The following is a 22,740-nucleotide window of genomic DNA, read 5'->3' on the forward strand; positions in this document are numbered from 1 at the left end:
AAGCTCTACTCGTGCTCCCTTGCTGCTGTTGTTGCACCACGCCTATGGTCCCTCCTGCAAATCACAGGTTTATCTACATTCGGTAATTCACATTTCACATCAATAATATATATTAAAAACATGGAATTTATGTAGAAGGTAAAGGTATGATTTACCTACCTGCAATAGAAGCTCTACTCGTGCTCCCTTGCTGCTGTTGTTGCACCACGCCTATGGTCCCTCTGCAAATCACAGGTTTATCTCATAAATTTTCCCCACTCAAGGATATGTTTTATAATAACCATATCAACAACCAATAAGTCTTTCTTTCAGTCATTTCTTAGTACTTTATGTTTTTCTCATTTCACTCATTATTACTGTCGTTCTTTGTCCAATCCTAGTTATCATTCCTTTCTTTATATTTGGATTATCACTGTCCAACTGTTACTGCCTCGTTTTTGAACTGTTACTGTCTGACCTCTCCTCAGATTTTTAAATATATCTGGAGTTATAGAACTTCGATTTAAGCGAAATTTATGTTGTTAGAAAGGTAAGACATGAGGCTTTGAGGAGAACCCAGTTCTACCTCTAAGATAGTCAAAATTGCTCATCAACAAACACCTGGATTGTTACTGTCCATTTTTGAACTGTTACTATCTGACCCCTCCTCAGATTTTTAACTATATCTGGAGTTATATAACTCCGATTCAAGCAAAATTTATGTTGTTGGAAAGGTATGACATGAGGCTACAAGTTCTATGTTTTGAGGAGAACCTAGTTCTGCCTCTAAGATAGTAAAAAATCGCTCATCAACAAACACTTGGATTGTTGTTGTCCAACTGTTACTGTCCGTTTTTGAACAGTTACTGTCTGAGCTCTCCTCAAATTTTTAACTATATCTGGAGTTATAGAACTCTGATTTAAGCAAAATTTATGTCGTTGGAAAGGTAAGACATAAGACTACAAGTTTTATGTTTTGAGGAGAACCTATTTCTGCCTCTAAGATAGTCAAAATCGCTCATCAACAAACACTTGGACTGTTACTGTCCATTTTTGAACTGCTATTGTCTGACCTCTCCTTAGATTTTTAACTATATCTGGAGTTATAGAACTCCGATTCAAGCAAAATTTATGTCATTGGAAAGTTAAGACATGAGGCTACAAGTTCTATGTTTTGAGGAGAACCCAGCTCTGCCTCTATGATAGTCAAAATCACTCATCAACAAACACTTAGACTGTTACTGTCCGTTTTTGGACTGTTACTGTCCGTTTTTGGACTGTTACTGTCCGTTTTTGAACTGTTATTGTTTGACCTCTTCTTAGATTTTTAACTATATCTGGAGTTATAGAACTCCGATTCAAGTGAAATTTATGTCTTTGGAAAGCTAAGACATGAGGCTACAAGTTTTATGTTTTGAGAAAAACCCAGTTCTGCCTCTAAGATAGTCAAAATCACTCATCAACAAACACTTGGACTGTTACTGTCCAACTGTTACTGTCTATTTTTTTGAACTGTTACTGTCTGACCTCTCCTTAGATTTTAACTATAGCTGGAGTTATAGAACTCAAATCTATAATTTAACATCCAGGCATCAATTCATAATCAACTTTAAAACAACTCATAAGACAATGTTCAGAATATCTTACCCGATACGAATCAAGGTCTCGATCCCCTATTTTCTTTCTAATGACAGCTGACCCTCCCATCTTCTCTTCTTATTCAATTTTTTTCTTGTTAATCCCTTGCCTACCAGTGTTTATTTTTTTTTTACCTATAACCCTAAATCTTGGATGGGTTCTTGAAATTTGATGTTTCTTTCTTGATCTGTAAAAATAGATACCAAAACTCCCTCTCTTCTTTCTTTACGATAGTTACAAATCTGTTTTTGGTAAGAAGAGTAGTATTTATGCTCTATAATTATTCTTATTTGCATTTAGACCCCATTTTCTTTAAATGTATTTGTTTTGCCCCCACTTCTTTTTAATTTAGTTTATTTTCTTTAATTTAATCCAGCCTTGATTATCTCGGGATTTATAACAGTTCATCCAGGTCTTCTAGTGACCCGAAACCAAACAACTAGATGGCGACTCATCGACCCCGACATCTCGTTATGCCACTTGCCCACGTGCAACATTTTAGATAAAATTCATTGTAGTCTTTTATCCTTATATTATGAGTGAATGAGTTGTGTTATTCTTAATAATATCGTGGATATTAACCTCATACAAGTTTTTAAATCCTTATATTAAAGTGAGTAATAATATTATTATCCTTAATAATATTTTGAATATTAACCTTTTTTATGTTTTTTTATCCTTATATTAAAAGTAAATAATATTTTCTTGCCAAAAAAAGTCTAGGACAAGAGTTGCGCTACCTCTTCTCCTTCCCTATTGTAAGGCAAGGCCCTTTCTAGTAGTCATCTACGAGCCCTTTCTGATATTCCTACAGGTACCCCTAACACATAATCTCTCACTTTAGTGCATTTTCTTTAATATACATCTTCAACATCTTGTCACTTGAAGGAAACTAATATTGAAGAACATATAGACTTATGGTAGTTCTGCTTAATCGGTTATGTTGCTGGGAAATTCCCAGGATTTTCATCTCTATCAAAATTCATTACCAATTCCTGGAAACACAAAGCAAATGTTATTATGCCTGACTCTGGCTGGCTAATTTTTGCCTTTTACTCTAAACTGGAAATGCTTGATATTCTTGGTGACGATCCCTACTTTGTCTTTAGCCGGCCTTTCATTCTGAAGGTTATGCTAGAATTCTTTGATTTCACAGCCACTGATATGATGCATATGCTGATTTGGGTAAGATTTTCCAACTTACCTCTCAAATGTTGGTCTTAAATCTGTCTTTCAAAAATTACTAGTATGATTAGGAAGCCTGTTCATTGTGATGCTCCTATTGCCTCTATGACTCGGTTGTCAGATGCTAGAATTCTCATAGAGGTTGACCTGCTTGTCGATCTACCTACTTCTATTAATCTAGTCATGCCCAATGGTTCCCCTTTATCTCAGCAAGTAATGTATAAATCACTACCTCGCTTCTGCAAACAATGCAAGGTTCTCGGGTATACAATCTCTACCTGCAATAAAGGCACTAGTCACAAATATAAGAAGAGGTCCCATGAAGCTCTTGTTTGCTCTGGATGCTCCAACCCTTCTGCAGAAACTATTGTTGTTAAGAAACAACAACCATACAATGAAGGCCTTCATGATGAACCATCCATTGATCTAATATCTAATGAAGTTTCCACAACTGTGGATAAGAGACTTGTATCTCTTAGGAGCAAAAGGACCAAGATAGCTGAAATAGGACATTTTGGTGCTAAACACCCTACTTCCTCAAATGTTGTTCATATCTCTGATGATCAGAATGTTATTACAAATGTGGAGCCTCCTAAGAGGCAATATCTAACTCGTAGCAGAGTTGCTGTGGCCACTAGCTTTGGCTAGTAGGGGAGAGTATCCAAGCCCTCTGTTGCGGCTGATTCAAGGCATCAGAGCCGCTCTGATGATTTTGTTGCCTCATCTTCTCTTTGATTTTCTCTTTTTCTTTATATTTGTGGATCTCTATTTGTAAGGGAGCTTGTTCCTTCTGTTATCCTTTTGTGTCTCTTGTATTGGCTTTGTTGTGCTGCTCGTGATCTTGAGCTGATCAAGTCCCTACTGCCCTTTGTTTTGGTTTTTAGTTTTTTCTTGCTTCTTAATAGGTCTGTTCTGCTTTTTGCTGGCTTGCTGATGTCTTCATACAGCCATGTTCTCTATACTGGTTCTTCTTACTTGCTTTCCTTTCTACCTTGTGCTGGGGTTAGCCTATTGTTACGTTACCACTTTTGTTTTTGTGCAGGCTCTCTGTCTGCTTACCCTCTTGTCTTGTTTACTTTCCTTTAGGCCTTGTGCTGGGGTTAACTTGTTGTTGGGTTTGCCATTTGTGTAGGGTTCCTGCTTGTTTTCTCTACAATCAGGTTTTGATTGTTGTTGCCGGCTGTGTTGGTTGGTTCAGTCTGCTGCTGGTTTTGCTGTTGCTTTGCCCGCTTGGTTCACATATAGGTGTTGCTAAATGGTTGTGCGGCTGGCTGTGTTGGTTCTGCTGCTTAGTATAGTTGTGCTCTTGCCTATTCTGGCTTTTAAAGCGGAGGCTACCTTGTCGCAGTGTTGCTGGTTTTGTGTTGGTGCATTGCCTGTTTGCCTCCTCAATTGTTGTTCATAGCTTCAGTTGTAGTCTAGCAGGGCAGTTGCTGCTTGTTTAGTTTCTAGTTTTTTTTGTTTAGGGTTGTTCTCGGCCTCGGTAGTAGTTTGTTCCCAAACTATGTTCAAGGGAGCATGTTCCCTTTTCCTATTTATATCTGTATATTCTTGACTTACTGGTTCTCCAGCTATGTTTCATTTGATCTATAAATTACTTACATTTGATAAAAAGAAGAAAAAGATAGGGTCTAGGTTTTTTTTTGTGCCCGGGTGTGTGTGAGAAGGGATCAGAGAATGTGTGCGCCTTTTTCTTTTTATTATTTTTGTTAGTTTTTTTAATGGTCTCTCCCTTTTTTATTTTTTATGGCTCCCCCTCCTCTTGTGTGTGTATAATCACCTATTCATACATAATTATTTTTTTTATCTTTCCCCCCCAATTGCTTGATCCTGAAGCAATATAAATTTTCTTTAGTCCTTTATTTTCTTCCTTTTCACTGTTAGTCCTTTTGCCCATTTATTATATTTATATTTTTTTATTTTGATTTTTTGAAAAAAAGCAACTTGAACGTAGACTCAATAAGAAGAATTAATCAAAGATTTTTAAACAAACACGTTAAAAACTTAAAGCGTTGAAAGTAAATTTTTTTTAATTATAATTTTTTTGAAAAAGATGCTAAAAATATTGAAAATAATGCAATTACATCAAGAACATATTTTTTTTGGGGTTTTTGTTGTTGTTTTTGTTATTGTTTTTTTTTTCAATTTTTTTTTGAAAAACAGGGTCAAAAATTAGGTATCAACAAATATAATATATTTCTTGTACTCCTTTTAAAATTGAGTTATTGTATTGTAAGAATGTGAATGATATTTTAAATATTTGAAACTAAGTAAGTGCATCTAAAGAGTTTGCAAGTTTGAAATCGAATAATGTAAAAAGTACGATATTTTTCTTAAAGAAAACCTAATTAGTGGGCATACAACTTGAGAAAATAAAGTAGACAATTGATAATGAACTATTATAAAATCAACGTTTTCAATTTCTTTTTAATTTCCAAACAATTTTGATCATTTTGGTGGTATTAATAAAAAAATATTGCATGGTTATATTTTATGAAAGATCACATGTTATTGGGTTAATTAAAAAGAGAAACTATATATCAAGAGTTGTATTCTCTATCTCACATAAACATGAGGTTTGTTATAAAAATTGTTTATGAGTCTTATTTTTATAAAAAAGAGGGGAGTACACTCCCAATATTGAATAATTTTCTAATTAAATAGTCATTAATATACTATTATGAATAAATTATATTTCTATAATTTCTATTGGATAAAAATCATATAAAAAAACTAAAAAAATCAAAAGTTTTTTATGGTGCTTCATTCTTCTCTCTTATTCTTTAAAAAAAATTTTCATTTTCATTTTTTTTTCCCATTTTTTTCCTCCAACTTTTTTCTTTGATTGAATCCTTTTATGGCCTAATTAAAAGAGCTTAAGTTCGAAATTATGATAGAAAGATCAAATTAAAAGACAAAGCTATGAAATGTAAAGCATAAAGAATACATGATAATCCCAAATATGTGACAATTTTTTATTTTGGTTCAGAAGTTCATTTTATTTATTTTTCAATCACTTAGCTTAAGAAATGAGAAAGGAAGTCGTTGAAAAATAATGGGAAAAAAAGTTATTATTTGTAATGAATAAGGCAACAAAAATGGCCAAGTTTGGTCTCAAAATATTCTATTTAACGAGAGGAGTTTTATGATGGTAGTTTTTGGCCTTCATTTAAGGTACTTTTTAGGTGTTTTTATATGAAAAATTAATTGAAAATAGGGTTTTTTAGTTTGAAAATTAAAACATAACTTTCCAGCTAGTTTTAAGCCACCTTAGAAGGTAAAAAAACTATGTAGTAGATAATGTGTTACATGCTTAATTTTTGTTTTTGAAAATAAAAAGGGTGGACCTACAAAAAAACAATATAAACCTCGTTACTTGGCCTTAGGTTTCAAGACCCTATTATCAGTAGTTTTTCCACAATTGATTGATTGATTTATTTTTTAAATTTATTTTATTAAATTTAAATGACTTCTTTATATTTCTCAATTAAAAAACATGATATTTCAATATGCCATATAGCTAATCAGTTGGTTACACGTGGTATTATTATGTTCGTGTACATACATATTTATTATTAATAGAAGCTTAATTTATCTTTAATATTCATATAATATTATATTAATAAATTTAGAGTAAAGATAAAGTCCAAGAGACAAAAAATAATTTGCAAAAGAAATTATAAAGTTGTTATAATTATAAGATTCTTATTGTCTCAAAACATTGTTCCTAAAATATTTTTGGTCGATGTTCTCTTAAATATTGAAAATTTATTAAAGTCTTCGAGATTGATAAATAATATGTTCTTTCTTTTATGAAAGGAAATAATTGTTCTTATAAGCTAATGTATAAGGGATACTTGGAACTAATATATAGGTGTTTGTTATAAGAAATGTACACTGAAATGACCCGCATAAGAATTCCATATAGAAAGATCACCTATGCATATAGAAAGGCTCATATGATAGTTGTGTAAGTGATCCTTAAACTTGAAATCACCAAGTTATCTTATATAAAAATATTATGTTTTGATCATGTTGCATGCTATTTTAATCGAGGTAACGAAATGGTAGACATTAGATATAATATGAACTATATGAAAGTACTTGAGTGGTTAAGAGTATATTCATCATCCTAGGTGAATGAAGGAAAATATTTCATCTATTCTCAAATAGTATTGACTAAGAAATCCTTGGCCAAGTGGAATGAAATTTGAAAAGAGTTTTAAATTTTATTCAAATAATCAATGATTATTATGTAGAGAACAAACATGATTTAACATGAAAGACATATTTTATGCTTTAATGTTAAATCAGAACATTATTGTTGAAAGGATATTAGTTCCACTGAGAAACCGATCACTGAAAAGTTAAGTCAAATCACTAATGACTTTTTTAATATTTGGGGATCATGACACGTGCTAAGTGATACACTTGATTTTCAAATATTAATCAATCAATTGTTGAATTATTAATAAATTAAATTGTTTTATTTATTTAATTATATTTAATTTATATTTGAGTCTACATATTAAAAACCTAATGGATCATGCACATTAAGAACCATTAGTTAGAAATTAAACCGGGATGACTTAATTAAGTATGACTTGATTAAAATATATTTTAGAAATTAAGGTCTAGAATATAATTAATATAAGGATTATATTCCTAGAACTAGAAAAATCAAGTAAGGACTTGATTGAGTTAATTTTTAAAATTATTATTATATATATATATATATATATATATATATATTATTCAGAGGGCAAATTGATATATTTTTTTAATTTATAAAATTTTTCAGATTTTTTTATAAATAGTAAGCTATAGCTATACCTCTTATTTTTTAAGTGTGACTATCTATTAGACAGAAAAACTATATAGGTCACAGAATAAAGAGTTAGCACTCTAAACATAACAATCCATCTATTCTAAATAAGGATTTAAGAGATTTCTTATTAGTGATTCGTGTTGATTACTGTTGGAGGCTGGACAATTGAACAACTTGTGGTTTATGATAATCTAGCATTTAAATAATTATTTAAAGTCGAAAAAGATCAAATCTTCAGGTAATAAATTCTTTAAACAACTCTAAATTTGTGTAATAAGATTTTAAAGACTCATGAATAATTTTATTTTATTATTTTTATTGCTATGACATTTGAGAAACTTAATTTATGATATTATAATAGACATGCATAACATTTATATATTTTTATGTTATGATAAAAATCAACTTAGAATCTTATGTATGTAGCGTAGGTATTAAATCTAGTAATTATAAATAAACGAAACATTTAATAATTCTTTTTAGGTAACAAAATAAAATCTTAAATTTGGGACCCGGTTTGTTTTAAATCCCGGTCCGGGTTGCATTATTAGGTTTTGGCTTTGTTGAGTAGTCGGCGTTAATCTTCAATAGCAAAGAAAAGATAGCGACGGCCCGCTGGAGAAACTGAGATACAGAGAGAGATTGACATTCAATAAAAAAGCAAATTATCGACCATGACTGGTAATTTCCTTTGATTTTCTTAATAGGTTTTTTTGAATATATTGTTTATGATTACATATATTGATTGGTTGATAATCAGTTCCTTCCCAGTAGAGGAGTGCTGTGCTGCGCTGCAGCAATGGGGCATGTTTATATCTATGTGTTAAGAACTGATTGATTGATTGAATGAAACGAATTGGCAGACTATGGACAGGAGCAGGAGATGGAAATTGAAGCATTGGAAGCCATACTCATGGATGAGTTCGAAGGTACCTTATTTCTTTCTTTCTTTTTTCCCCTAGTAAACAAACTAATGATATGCAATGGCAGAAATTCATTCTAGCGAGAGTGGCTTAAATACTTCTAATCGTTGCTTCCAAATAATAATTTCTCCACAGGTTGGTTGGTTTGTTCTTCTTACTTTACATCCATTCTATCAGATTGGATCACTCTTTTAAGTTTTTTTTTTCTTTGTATTTTAGCACTGGCTGGAAAATATTAATTTGTTCGTTTTTCTTCACGTGTAATACTTTGCTCTGTGGTCAACAGGATGATGACACGGATGAGTCTACTGACATTCCAGGTTATTCTCTTTATTTTGGTGCAATAAACATGTTTTGATTTTTGCTAGATCAGTAAATGAAGGTTATCCCAGCTTCCTACAGACTTTAAGAAACTGCCATAGCCATCCTGTTAAATTCAACTTCATGTTTTGCTTTTAGGACTGTTTTGGTGGGTGCCCTCCTTTGATCAGACTTGAGTATTTATTTATGAAGTTCTTTCCCATTTCTTTTGCAGTTCAGCTAGGTCTAGTTTTCTCCCACACGGTAAAGTATCCAGATGAACCACCACTTTTGAATGTGAAGAGGTTAGTATGTACATTTTGCAGACATTCCTATTTGGAGGTGTTCCTTTTTTGATTTAGTGTTCTCCTTCTCTATTCAAAATTAAAATGTATTACTTGAAAGAAAATTACTTTTTTTTTGTCTGTGGAGCTCGACTTTGCTCTCTCAGTGCTTTCCTTGATTTGTTAAATGCTTCTCAAATACCACACAAACATGTAACAGCAAAGGACCGCTGTTTTCCTATTGGCTACCTTCTTCTGAAATCCAATTGAGTTGAAAGATTAAAAAAGAAGAAAGAGAGAAATAAGAGAGGGGGAGGCGAAGACATTAGAGGCACACGTGCCTTGGACCCAGATTATAATATTGAGAGTTTTGCCATCAAGGTTTTGAGCAAATAACTAGAAGGCTTGAGTATTTATGGACATTTCGGAATGCTGTATAGGAAAGTTTATTGTCAATATCAAGACTGACTTGGACCTAGAGAAATTAAACCTCAGATTCATAAAACCCTTAGAAAATTGACCAAAGTGCCAAAATACAGAAGGAAATTGTGGTCGCAGAATTACCAAAAATTGAAACCTGAAACAATAAGATAATTTGATCATGAATCAGTAAGGTAGTGACCTTATTGAAAGACTTGAAGCTTTTTATTTATGATGCTCATGTGTACCACTCACCACTCACAACTCACAACTCATAAGGAGAAGCTGCATTTGCCAATCTGAAAATTGCAAGAAAAACTAGCTTCCTTTTTCCATGGTTGCATCGACTTGTGTACATGTCTCTGCTACAATGTTGTTTCCACTGCTGCGCTGTCATCTCCAAAATCTAGTTACAGCCAGCAGCTCGTGAAAAGGCCTTTAATGAGAGTGGTGCAGCAACCAGGTTACCTGCAGCAAAAGTGACTAGATATACAGTTATTGCATGCTACTGGTTTCTTCATCTGTAGAGTCTCCATATCAACCTTGATATTTCTCTATGTTGACAGTGTAACGGAAATTCTTTGTAAATTCATTGTGGCTTGTGCATAGATTTTCATTAAAATGCTATTTTCATGAAACCATAGAAATCTTAAACTTAATTTTCATGAAACAGAATCCCTTGGTGTTTTGCAAGTAGACTTTTTTTTTCACATTTATTTTCATTATTTTATAGTATAAGCACTGACAGGATATCAATTTTGAAGTGCAAGCCATAGAGGCAGCTAATCTGCACTAAGTGCTATTTCGAAAGTATTCTTTTCACTCATTAGAAAGTCTGACCTACCAAATATAATGATCATAGAAAGGCTGTTGAGTTCTTGCCGCTTTGCTAAACGTTCAAATGCACCCAGAAAGTGTTTAAACCACCTATCTTGTTAAGTCAGTTGATGGGCTGTGTGGTGCAAGAGCTGGGTGATACTTATGTAACATGTATCAAAATGACTACTGTGAAGTGATAAAAGTATGAACTATAATTGGAGTATTATATAGATGAACCATGCCCAGAGACATCTGATTGTTGTTCCTCTCTGTTCCAGCATACGAGGTATCCAAGCAGATTATCTTAAAATTTTGAAAGAAAAGCTTGAGCAAGAGGTAATTACTTGAACTCTATATTTTGATTTTTTACTGTACCTTTTAAGAATGTAGTCAAGCTATGGAGGTATAATTCATATGATGGAGCTGTGTCTAACAATTTCTCATGCTTGGAAATGCTGAGGAATGTTAATGCACTCTCTTCATGATGTGTTACCTGAGACAGTGATTGGGTAAATACAACAGAAAAAGCCTCAAAAACACTTAAGAAGAGCAAGAACTGAGATGACATGGGGCACTACAAAAGTGTAAATTCTGTAGAGCAGCAAAATATTCAAGTCTACATCCTTGATTCCCTGAGATAAGGATAGCATAAGAACTAAAATCTATCCTCTAAACGTATAAGCTGTTTATTTTGGTTTGGTAAAATATGTTTATACCATAAAGTGAATATACAATTCAGGAAACTGTGAGGTTATGCTAATAATTTGACTTGATAGTCATTCGAAAATCTTGGTATGGCGATGGTCTACACGCTAGTTACATCTGCTAAAGAGTGGCTGTCTGAAAGGTATTGTCAAGATGCTATCAATGAGGACATTGAAAACGAAGAGGCAGCTAAAGATGATGTATGTATTCCTCTGTGAATTTTTCTTTTTTGTTGGCTGCATTCTTACTAGATTTAAGTGAAAACATAATTTAGCATTCCAAGACATGTCCACTTGATCTCAAAAGCTTACCAAATCACTGTGCATTGATAATTTCAGATGTTTGCTGATGTCATTGTTATTTTCTTAAGAAGCCACTTCTTGCTCGTTAATCCATTTACAGGTAATTGTCCCACATGGAGAACCTGTTACTGTCGAGACATTTCTGGCTTGGAGAGAAATATTTGAAGCAGAGTTGGCCCTTGAGCGAGCCAAGTAAGTCCTATTATTCGAACACTATATTTCAGGGTCAAGGTTCCATTTCAGTTCTGTTATTTGGATATGTTTCTAACCTTGAAACCTTACCGTCCACAGTTAGGAAACAAAATCATCATATTTATTGTTTGTGTTTGTCGTTATTGTGTCGTGGTGTTTTCCTAACCCTAAATAAAATTTGTTATTTGGCATAGCTACCCTTTTTTCATAGGGTCGCCTATCATGTTCATGAGGTTGACTTGGAAGAATTTAATAATTTCTGTGAGGCCGACTACCTTTGTCTAGTTTGATGGTGGGTTTGTCTTGACACAGTTCAATTGCAAAACCTGTGCAACGGATTGTTGCTACAAACTGATAGTTGAATGATTTTAAAACTTGATGGGTCTAAAGCTAACTATTTCTAATTGAGATAAGGTTGCTGGTTCTCAATTTGCTTTTTTGTTAATGTTCACTTTGAAAACAATTCGATAGAGGGAGGTGGTCAAACCTTGAAGAAGTTAGCATCATTTGCTACTTTTAGGAGGGAACTTTCAAAATATTTTTTTGCTCTCATGTGCAAGAGAATTGTTGACTTCATGCGAAGCAAAAGACTAATCATACAGTAGACTTACCATGCATTATAGGATGGACAACCCACCTATAGGTTCTATTTGCTTGTATAAAGAACAGGAGAAAAGAAGAGAATAAAGGTGCTTGTTCATCGGAGTTTGCCAAGACTAGTTGTGGAACTTCAACAAGAACAGGTTTCATTTCGAATACACTACAAGAGTGAATTGGTTTGTTCATCTCATTGAAGAAGCCTTCTTTTATGTTTATACTACCCCCAGTGGTGTCTTGAAATTACAAGCACTTCCCAAAGCTTGAATGTTTGATAGATGTCCCCTTCTATATTTTAAATAAACAACAAAAACGGCGTTTCATATCCAAAATGACCTTAATAGGTTTAAAACTACCCTATTTGATGGTATGAGCATTTTGGCATAAAAGGTGATTTGTGTAATATTTTCTTGAATGGGGAGGAGTTTCTTGTCAAACTTTGAAACTTTCAGGAGGGGGGGAGCGGTATTGCAATTTACTCATTAATTTAATTTGTCAATTTTCTATTTAGCACTAGGTTTAAATCACAAACAATCTAGAAGCCTTTTTTTTTTATTCCAAGTGATGTTCTTCATGTTATGGGCAATATATAGTTGAGTCATTTGTTTCATAGATGTCTTTTTACATTTTATATTAGCAAGCATGTGATGCTACCGTGTAAGGAAAAGTAGATATGCAGTTTCAGATGATTTTCTTGTACATCTCACCTCACAAAAAACCATGTGCTGCATTTTATGTAAAACTCTTTTTTTCTTAGATTATAATCGGATCACTGGAATAAGTTTTTGTTCAACCATTAATTCATGACTAATGTCTAGGACCATTTTTCAGGCTGATGCCGGAGTCTGCCCTCACAGCCCCAAAGGAGAAGAAGCTTACAGGCAGACTGTGGTATGAAAGTGGAAAAGCGGTATGCTATCCCTGACTTTTCCTCCCTCTTATAAAGTGGATGCACAATTCAATTTCCCATGTTAAGATTTGATGATATTCCCAAAATGTGCACTTAATAGACTGCTCTAAACCATAGCATCTAAAATATTTAGTATCTCTGATGTGTATGGTTTCTTGGTGGCTGAGCTGTAGCAGTCATCCTGTTCGCTAATAATGCTTCCCTACCTGAGCTGTAGCAGTCATCCTGTTCGCTAATATTGCTTCCCTACCTGCGTTAGAGATGATATCCCATTTGCTCAATTTCAACTAATGATACAATAATGTTTAATCAAGTTTGGACTGGATGATTAAATAACATTACTCTTTTCCCCCCAGTGCTAGCCCTTGGCTGATGAAATTTTATTTTAGATCAAGAATATGGATCAAGAATATGAATCAAGATGAACCATCAATGCTCTTAGACGTCATTAATTCATCCTTTCATTGAGTTGGCTATTTGATTAAAGGCATTTAGTAACATTTGAGGTCAACTCTGATTTAGATTGTTAGCACTGGGATGGCTCGATATATTGATTGTCATTTTTACTGGCCACTCTAAATCACAGACCCGAGTCCATAAGATAAAAGCAATATAGTTTCTAAAATAATTTGAATTCTCTCATACATCTTTTGCTGGCACATCTCAATAGCAAGTTGGGTTCTACTCTAGATGTCTATCATAGAGAAGGGTTCATTTTTAGATAGAAATTGCATTCCAATTTCTAACTGAACCTCTTTTATGCTAAAAGGTAAATAACATGTTGAGTCCCTTCTGCAGAAAGGTGCAGTAGCAGTCAATGAAGGATCTGACGAGGAAGATGAGGAAGAAATTGATTTTGATGACGATGATTTTGAAGGTGATTCTTTATCTTCTTGGTCTACAATTTATAGTTTTGGCATTTTATTGGCATGGAAATTTTATTTGGTAACTTGAATTTCAATGTTGGAACTTTATCACATGCATCCTTTTGAAGTATGTCCTTTCTTTGATGTAATGGCAGATGATGAAGAAGATATGCTTGAGCACTATCTGGCGGATAAATCTGACTCTTCTCACGCTTCAAGGAGAGCTGCATAAATGAAAGTATTTGGTGTTGAAATTAAGGTTGTCGAAGGCAAGTGGATGGGCATTATCGGCCGAAAATTTAATTTCTTTCTGGGCATTGTCCTACACGTATTTATCTCCTTCTCCCCTATATATTTATTGAGTGAGGAAGAGGGATGTGTGGATCCGAGCGATTTCCTTTTGTTCAAGGGAGGGGCAGGAGGGGTTAATGTAGAGATGCAATCCAGAATTTAGAACATGTTGAGAAAAATCTAGCACATGAATCGAAGTACTCTATTTGCTGAGTTAATCCATTACCATTACATGTGGACATTGTTAACGTGAAAATAAAGTCATGGTAAGGCGTGACATATCCAGCCTTCCAAGCCTCTCACAAGTCTCAATCCCGAGCTCCAGCACATAAAGGCTTCATTCCAATAAATGGAAACCTATACTGAAGATGCAGATATGGCAATGGCTGACAAACAGCAAGGATCTGTTCGTTTCTACTGTTTGAGATGGGGCTCCGATGGATGGATGAAGGAGAACATCAGATACATGTAAATGAGCATTTTTCGACTTATCGAGCTGGTTAAAAACTACTCCAGCATGACAAAATTCATGAATTAAGTGTGTTGTTGATTCTAAATCCATGAGTTGAAAAGATCAGAATATAAAGCAAAGGAGAGCATTTTCTCGGAATAGCAACGATGAATGTTTGATTTTTTTTCTAATCACAGTATTCTAATATTTCACGAGACTGCAACATCTGGATTGATTAATGGGTCCAGAATAGAACAGACACCCCCTCGGGCTCTGGCGTCCTATTCTCCACAAGAACTGCGGATACTTTGACAATAAATATGTTGTAATAACCCCCCACCGATTACCTTTTTGTGTCTCAGTTGATACTACACAAGTCGAGATACAGATCTTGGACCTTCCCTGGCATTAAGGATCCGCACGGTGCACATAATGATCAATCATCTTTATGCCAAGGAGTGCCCTCTTCAGAGATCATACAACTTGCTTCTATACGCATCCTTGATCAGACATGGCTTGAGCAATGGTTAGAAAAGCAGAGAAGACAGCTCCGTGCACCAACGCCCTGAGAAGAACAGAGGATGAAAAGGCAGGTAAGGAAAATGATAGATCTCTCGTGATGCAGACTCAAAATAATTTCATGCATCGCATCATTTTGGCCTTCGGTGGTCTGTAGAATCTCCCTACAACGATACAAATAAAACCAAACACTGACGCGTCTAAACTAATTTCAGTGAATAGGCTTTTTAAACCTATCACACTTGTTACACTTACAAAGTCACTAGACGTGTTCTCAATTCATGAATTTGTGGACTGTAAACAACATCATGAAAACCTTCACGGATTCAACTTTTGAAGAGCGTAGTAGATTGAACCAAGTCACCAGAACATCAACTCTTCTAACCATGGCGTCTCAAAACTGTACTTGTTAGACTTAGACTCTTAACGGAAAACACCTCAATAACTAGTTTCTGATACATAGCACACCGTGTGATAATATCATATAGTAAGAAACAAAAATCAAAAACTCATTGCATAATAATATAAATCGTGAAACATGAGAGCTCTCAAGTTGCTTTACGTTGGAATTTTCAGACTGACACTCGTTCCCCCAACTGCTTGCTATGGGTCGCTTGGATCACAACTCATATAGACATGATAAGGCGCTTACTCGGGACTCTCCTTTTGGTAGCCAAAATCGCTTGCTGCTTTCCGGGCTCTTTGGTAGATCTGTTTCATTGCTTCCTACCATTAGGAGGAGTAATTGGAAAATCCACATAAAATACATCAATAAAAAAGAAAATCCAACCAAACTACAATGTATAATGTTCATGAGGTATATTTTCATCAGTCATCAGAATGGAGAATATAGGAGTGAAGTCCAACCAACAACCCACAAAGAGCGGATCCACCTACTGAACCCCAACACAGACCTAAACACTAGTCATTATGTAGTAATGTAGTGAGAAGGATCCCTTAAGAACACTTCAGGCCACTTCAAACATTATAATCTAATTTGCTGTCTGGTCCAGAAATAAATATTTTACAACTTTGAGTTGATTATTTTGGAGTCATTTTAGAAGGAAATCTGAACAAGGTGGTTCTTGCAAGCAGATGACATAGCTTCTCAGTTTGAGCACAAAGCTCCAAGCTTCAAGAAAATCCCATTCCAGGTAGAAAATATTCAAAACATGAAAAATATAAAAGCAAAATAGCCTTACCTGCAATTTAGATTCAAAGTCCTCAGGTGACCAGTTCAGCAAATTGCACTCATGGTTTAATTCAAGCTCCCCAGCAACAACCTGCGCCCAGGTGTATTACTGATTTAGCACATATAAATAGGCTGAATAAAATTGTGAAGACTCAAACCCATCTTGCACAAACAATGATAAACTGACCAGTCTTTTCAATCCACCTTCAACTTTCTAACATAGATTGCAAGTGCAACACAGCTTTGAGACCATATTTGGCCACAGCTACGCTTGACGAAACTAGTCAACCCTAATTCTGCAAATTACAAACCCCGGCTCACCACAACCCTTTGTGGGACAAAAATCCAAAGTAGTCCTGCATCAAGCCCTGAAAAATAGCACTCTTCAGAGAAGTTGGAACTATGACAACTATTCAAGTTTCAATGATTTTTGACACCTACGCCCCTGGACTTCTACAATCTTTTGAATAGTAGCAGAGCCTTCCCCATGCAAAAAAATAAAGGAAACAAGCCTACTTCATAATCATGATAAGATGCATTTCTTTTCAAAAGTTATTCTTGGTCAACATTCATCCCCAGAGCATGGGGTGGAGTCATAATATGTCAAACATAAATTCATGTCATTGTTCTTTTTCAACGTGTATTGAATATTTATGGCGTCCAAGTTAACTGGAATAACCTATCCCTCCAGCACCAGTTTGAAAGTCATGAAGGAGGAAATATTAATTCCATAAGGGATTACGCTGGTAACTCCTACCTTGTACAAGGATACGACAGCCTGAATTAACCAGATTAATGGCATCAGATTGATCGATTTCATTCTGGTAAGTGGTAACCACAAGGAAATGCAACATCACCCCTTACACTCCAAGGTTTCGCTTCATCATAGTACTTTGATCGAGCATAATTAGTCTTTGAGTAGTCTCTGCAGGTTCCACATTTATAATAACACCATAAAATGTTAACAAATCACCCCAGCAACAAGATTAATGATGACTAAAGAAAACACACCGCAAACTTCTCTTGCAAGTCTTCTACATAAGATGGAAGAAACACTTTTGAGAGATGCAGTTGAAATAGAAGAGCCTTACATTCCTTATCAACTAAAACTCAAAGGTCATATAGATATTGTGAGTTGTGATGATCAACATAGCTTGTTCTTGTTGAGGTATTTTGACTTGGGAACTAATTTGACATGCTGGAGCCCATCACTCAATTTGATTGTATAAAATATTCACGGACAACTAAATATACCTGATACTGTGATTGGAAGAGCGCCATAACCAATAAGCTTCTCTAGAACAAGCATTGTAATCTTTCCAGAACCACTTACAGCACATCTGAAAGGGAAATTAGAAAAAAAAAAAAGCTAAAAATTTGCAAAAGAAGCTCAGCATCAACTGAATGCTTTATGTAGTATATTAAGCAGCTAATAAACCTAATAAAGGTGAGAAATATTCTGATATTTGAAAGAATCAAACGCAGTCATGTCTCAAACACAATACATCTCACCGTGCATTATGGAGAATGTAAGAATATATTTCTATAGGCCTATACTATGCCATTGGCTTGAGGGATACTGTCATCAACAGCAACAAGTTTTTGGAGTCAAGGGAGGAACCTTAGTCCTTTGATTTCTTTATTCATGCCAGCAAGCATAATAATAAGTGAAAAATACCCTTGGCCCTGTAAAACTTCCCTGCATGAGTCGGGCATGAATATGAAAGAGGCACAGATAAGTCTCTTTCCATGATGAATACTGACATAACAATAAAATTCAAGCACTTATAATACAAGGTGGAAGATACATTAAAACTTCTGTACAGGAAGCTATAGGAAAAACAGGAAAAAGGCATCTCACATAATAAAATGTCAGTATGGTTAGATTATTTAGAACTAGCTACCTTCAGTTCGAGACTGTAAGGCTCTCTTTTATCCCAAGAAGAGCAGTATTGGCAATTTGATTTTAAAAGGAGAAAAGTAGTCTGTCTGAAGGTAAAATACAAAGGTCCAAGATTTTGAATCAATTAAAATAGACATGGGCATGATATAAGATTCTGACAAGAACAATTCTCAGTCCCTGTTCATTGTGAACTAGAGTTCCTAAACAAAGCTATGGGTTAGAGAAATCATTTCTTTCCTGTGCGCTTACATTTAGTCGTAGTTCAATGAAGTTCCAGAAATAGAATTTTTTCAATTGAAACCTTTGGTCTTTCTCAATCTAATTTTTTTTCTTTTTCCCTAAATCTTCACGACCTCATATTACCCTTACAAGTTTGAATTATTGTGGATTTGAGTCCAACCCTTCCATCAATTGAACCCCAAATGAATTTCATAAATCTTTTTTTATTTTTGAGTTACAGATAATTCTTATAAACTTTTTATAATGCAGAGCCTCAAAGGACCCTCATAGATTTTTCTTAACTTTCGAGTCGAAGACTCTAGCAATTTCTTATAATTGAGTATCAATACTTTTAATTTCTCTTGTATTTTTTTTATTTGATTATTTATTAGAAGACTCTCTTTAATCTTTCTTTACTTTTGAGTCTTAGAAAACTCCAGCATTTTCTTCTACAATCGAGTCTCAAAGAACTCTTACAACTTTTTTTTTTTTATTTATGAGTCTGAAGTGACTTTCACATATCTTTCTTTACTCTCAAATCTTAGAGGACTCTTATAATTTTCTTATACGATGTTTCAAAGGATTCTTACAAGATATTTCTTTACTTTTTAATCTTAGAGAAGTCTTGCAAATCTTTATGTGTTTACATCTCAAAAGACTCTTACAAAATTCTTTGTTTTCAAGTCTCATAAGACTCTTGTAAACTTAAGTCCAAAGCATCACTCCTGTGAAATTGAATCCCAATTGATTCTTTTAATTTCAATTCTTGAGGTTGGTCACCTCTCGTTTTGAGCACCTTTTAAATTTTTCTCTTATACACCATCTTTTTTTTATAAGCTTATTAAACAAGCCTAAGAAAAATCATTATTTATAGACTTTCTACTATAAACATTGTAAAAAGAGTGTAGCTATCATAACTCAATTTTAATCCCCCTGTTTCGATCATATATTAAAAAAATCCAATAAAGTGCATTTTTTACGCAATATGGCCAAATTCTCTGCCATTTCATGATTTTCGACAACCTTTTCATTTATCATTTTTATTTTAATGAGTTTTCAAAAATTAAAGTTTTGAAAAAAAAGGTAAAAGAGTAATGACAATAAAAGAAACAAAAAGCTTAGTGAGCATAGTAATAATTAAGGATGACATAAAGGACTAATATGAACATTTCTAACCCCTTCCCTAAGCAATTTAAAGAAGAGAGAGAAAGAGAGAGATAGAGAGAGATGTAGAAGGTTAGAGACTGAGATAGGAGAAGAGAGAATAAAGAGTAAGAAAAGAGAATATAGGATAAGAATAAAAAAAATATCAGGTAATATAAAAATGGGTGGATAATAGAGAGAAAAAAATAAAAAAATAAAAAAATCGAGTAGAAAAAAGAGAGAAATTTTTGTGTAGGGAAAAAAAGAGAAAGAAAAAGATAAAAGAGAGTAAAAAAAAAAGAATTGTGACAACCCTCCCCTCTTATTTTTCTTAGCCATTAATACAACAACCATCATTATAGATAGCATTACTCACCCCAACACCATTGACAGCACATCCTTCACATCATAACCATTATCCTTACTAATAAAAACTTAACTCCTCACATAGACAACAACAATGTCAACTCGGTAGCCATCATCATGTTTTTAGTCGACCTGAACCAGCCTTCTTCTGTAAACCAAACAATGACAACACCTTCTTCATCTTGCTCGCCATAATAGCCTCCACAAAAAACATTCAATAATAGAAATAACAACATGACCTGTGATGGAGAAAGAGAAACAAAGAGCAAAGAGAAGACTAAAACTTCAAGTGACTTAATCTCCTCTCCTAGGTGGTGGTATGCATTACTGTTAGTGCAAAGAGGAAGAGATGGTGACAACTATTTCAATTTGCTAGGTGATGCTCCTTTAACAACATTAGTGTGTGGTCCAATATGCCAGCAATAGTGACGACATGTGAATCCACACACCAACACTGTCTAGATTGATGTCACTATTCTAACCATTTTTCAGCTTCTCCCGGGTGATCCCAACAACTTTTGAAGATCGTTCTCAACCTTAAATGATTTATTATTATTATTTTTAATGCATTATTAATTTTTTATCATTGATTATGATGAATATTTAAAGTGTTAGGGCCCATACCTTTATGTTACAACCCTAGGGGTATGAGGTCATCAGGGCTTTATTGTTTTAGGTGGAATAAAGTTAGAACCAAATCTCCATGATGGGGTTAGGATGATAGGTTGCAATAGGTTTATTTGAAACATAATGGTTTAGCCTCGACGTTGAAAGTTTTGCGTATGTATGTGTGTGTAAATATTTATTTTCAAACAAATAATGAAAAACAACATCGACGAGTTTTTATCAAGTTAGAGTCATGATTGTTTTATCAAACTTGGGTATTAACAACTAGGTCAATGTGTCTCTTAATTTTTATGGACCGACATAGACCTAGTGATTTAAAAAAAAATGAAATGAAGTAAGATTTTAGGAAGTTATTGAAAACTTTTTCATGAATTTAAGTAGGCAAAATGTTTATTGACTTTAGGGTTAGAAATTTTAATTTTTTCTTGTAATGATAATAAATTGTAATGGAAATAAATAAATTAATAAGAAAAAAGGTAATAATTAGGGGAAAGAGTCTCAAAAATTTAGTTGAGAAATATTAAAATTTGTTTATAAATTAATATGCGAAAATACGAGTGATCGGGAAAAACTACAAGGAATAAAACAAATTATTAAGGAGGGGAAATTCTATAAATAATGGCAAAATAGCCCCCTTCTATTTTAAAAGAGGTGGTTAGCCCCACTCTTAGAGAAGAATGGTTTGATCTTCATTTTTCTCTAAAAGTTTTGAGAGATTTCTTCTTATAAAAACATGTTAAGCATGTGTTGGATAGATTATTAGGAGAAAACGAGATTAATATGTGAATTTAGGGGAAAGTTTAAGAGATAAAAAGTTAGAAGCATGAGAGAGAAACATAGGGTTTTAAAGAGAGAAGAATTAAAGGAGGAGAAACCTGCAAGAAGAGCCATAAATTAAACTCAAAACCAATTTTTAATGTGTTTCTCACCAATTATTTCGTTTTGTTTTGGATTTGGGATAATTTTGGGTGAAAACTTCATTTCAAGTTAGGGTTTTTGAACAAAATTTAGGGAAAAGTGTGTTTAATTGTAGAATTATTATAATGACATGGAATACATGTTAGCTAGAGTAAAAATTAGTTAAAATTAAAAAAAAAAAAAACAATAGATGGTAATAATCTTTAGGGCTGACTAAGGTACATGTAGGGGGGATGAGAATTTAGTGGAAAACTAGTGAAATCATGTGTTAGTTTAAAATAAATATGTGAAAAATATATTTTGAATCGAGTGTTAATAGTCATTCTATAAATTGTGTTGTAGATATTCTAAGAAAAATGATTTACATATTATGAAAATAGTGAGAAGTGTTGAAATGATATGTAAATGTGATAATCAGAGTGTGTTTTGAGTATGTGGCATACAAAGACAGAAGTGTAGAATATAATTTTGAATACTAGCTAGATTCTTAAAAGTATTGAGTTTAACTAGGTATGGATTTTGACAGTTGCTAGCTTGTGTGATTTCATGAATATGGAATTGTTAGATTCTATAATATTTTGTGTTTAGTAATGTGCTAAGAAAGAGTGAAATATGTTTGTATTAAATGAAAAATTGTTGACTTGAATATGGACGAATCCATTTAGGAGACATATTGATTGGTGTTGTGTCTCCTTCTTGAATTGGGGGAGGTATGAGGAGTTGGGCCATCAGTTGGAGGAGTTATGTCTATAAAAAGAGCATGTAGGTGTTCAGCACCTCATTCTTTTTAAATTTTAGTATATTTCTTTAATATTGTTTTCTTCATTATTGCATCATTATTAATTAAGGGTTGAAATGGAAGTTGTGGTGTTATGTTTTGAAATGGAAATAATGTATTACTTGATTGAACCGAGAATATATAAATCAATTATAGAAGATATATTTTGATATGAATTAATTAAAAAATATTTCTTAATTATATTAGTTGATTGTGTTGACAAAACTAAAAAGATGTTATGATACTTAGTTAATTATGTTAACAGTAATTACAGATATATTGTTGATATTAATCAACCATGTTAATAGAACTCAAGAGATGTTTTGATATGTAGTTAATCGTGTGGATGGTAACTATGAATATGTTGTTGACATTAGGTGACAAT

The 22,740-nt window shown here is 33.6% G+C and overlaps 1 protein-coding gene and 1 long non-coding RNA gene across 4 annotated transcripts; one reads left to right on the forward strand and one right to left on the reverse strand.

Moving 5' to 3' along the window:
• The first annotated feature begins 8,151 nt into the window (after nt 1–8,151).
• Nucleotides 8,152–14,796, forward strand: LOC133670760 (uncharacterized). 3 transcript variants are annotated; one of them, XM_062091365.1, is made up of 11 exons: nt 8,153–8,311; nt 8,494–8,559; nt 8,621–8,688; nt 8,840–8,873; nt 9,089–9,158; nt 10,655–10,712; nt 11,153–11,281; nt 11,484–11,575; nt 13,004–13,082; nt 13,881–13,959; nt 14,104–14,796. In XM_062091365.1, exons 1-11 carry the CDS (start codon nt 8,305–8,307, stop codon nt 14,178–14,180), a joined length of 759 nt encoding a protein of 252 aa, XP_061947349.1. In that variant the 5' UTR covers nt 8,153–8,304; the 3' UTR covers nt 14,181–14,796. The 3 variants fall into 3 exon arrangements, with proteins under 3 accessions (XP_061947358.1, XP_061947349.1, XP_061947367.1); XM_062091374.1 differs by lacking the exon at nt 8,621–8,688 and having other exon boundaries at nt 8,152–8,311; XM_062091383.1 differs by lacking the exon at nt 8,621–8,688 and having other exon boundaries at nt 8,174–8,311; nt 8,391–8,559.
• Nucleotides 14,797–15,055: 259 nt separating this feature from the next.
• LOC133670776 (uncharacterized) lies at nt 15,056–17,252 on the reverse strand. The gene is made up of 5 exons (XR_009834165.1): nt 17,159–17,252; nt 16,589–16,769; nt 16,412–16,492; nt 15,772–15,935; nt 15,056–15,255 (listed from the first exon to the last, which is right to left on the reverse strand). It is a non-coding gene; the product is annotated as an uncharacterized LOC133670776 (long non-coding RNA).
• Between the last annotated feature and the right edge of the window lie 5,488 nt (nt 17,253–22,740).

The sequence above is a fragment of the Populus nigra genome, chromosome 1 (assembly GCF_951802175.1).
Source record: "Populus nigra chromosome 1, ddPopNigr1.1, whole genome shotgun sequence".
NCBI lineage: Eukaryota > Viridiplantae > Streptophyta > Magnoliopsida > Malpighiales > Salicaceae > Populus > Populus nigra.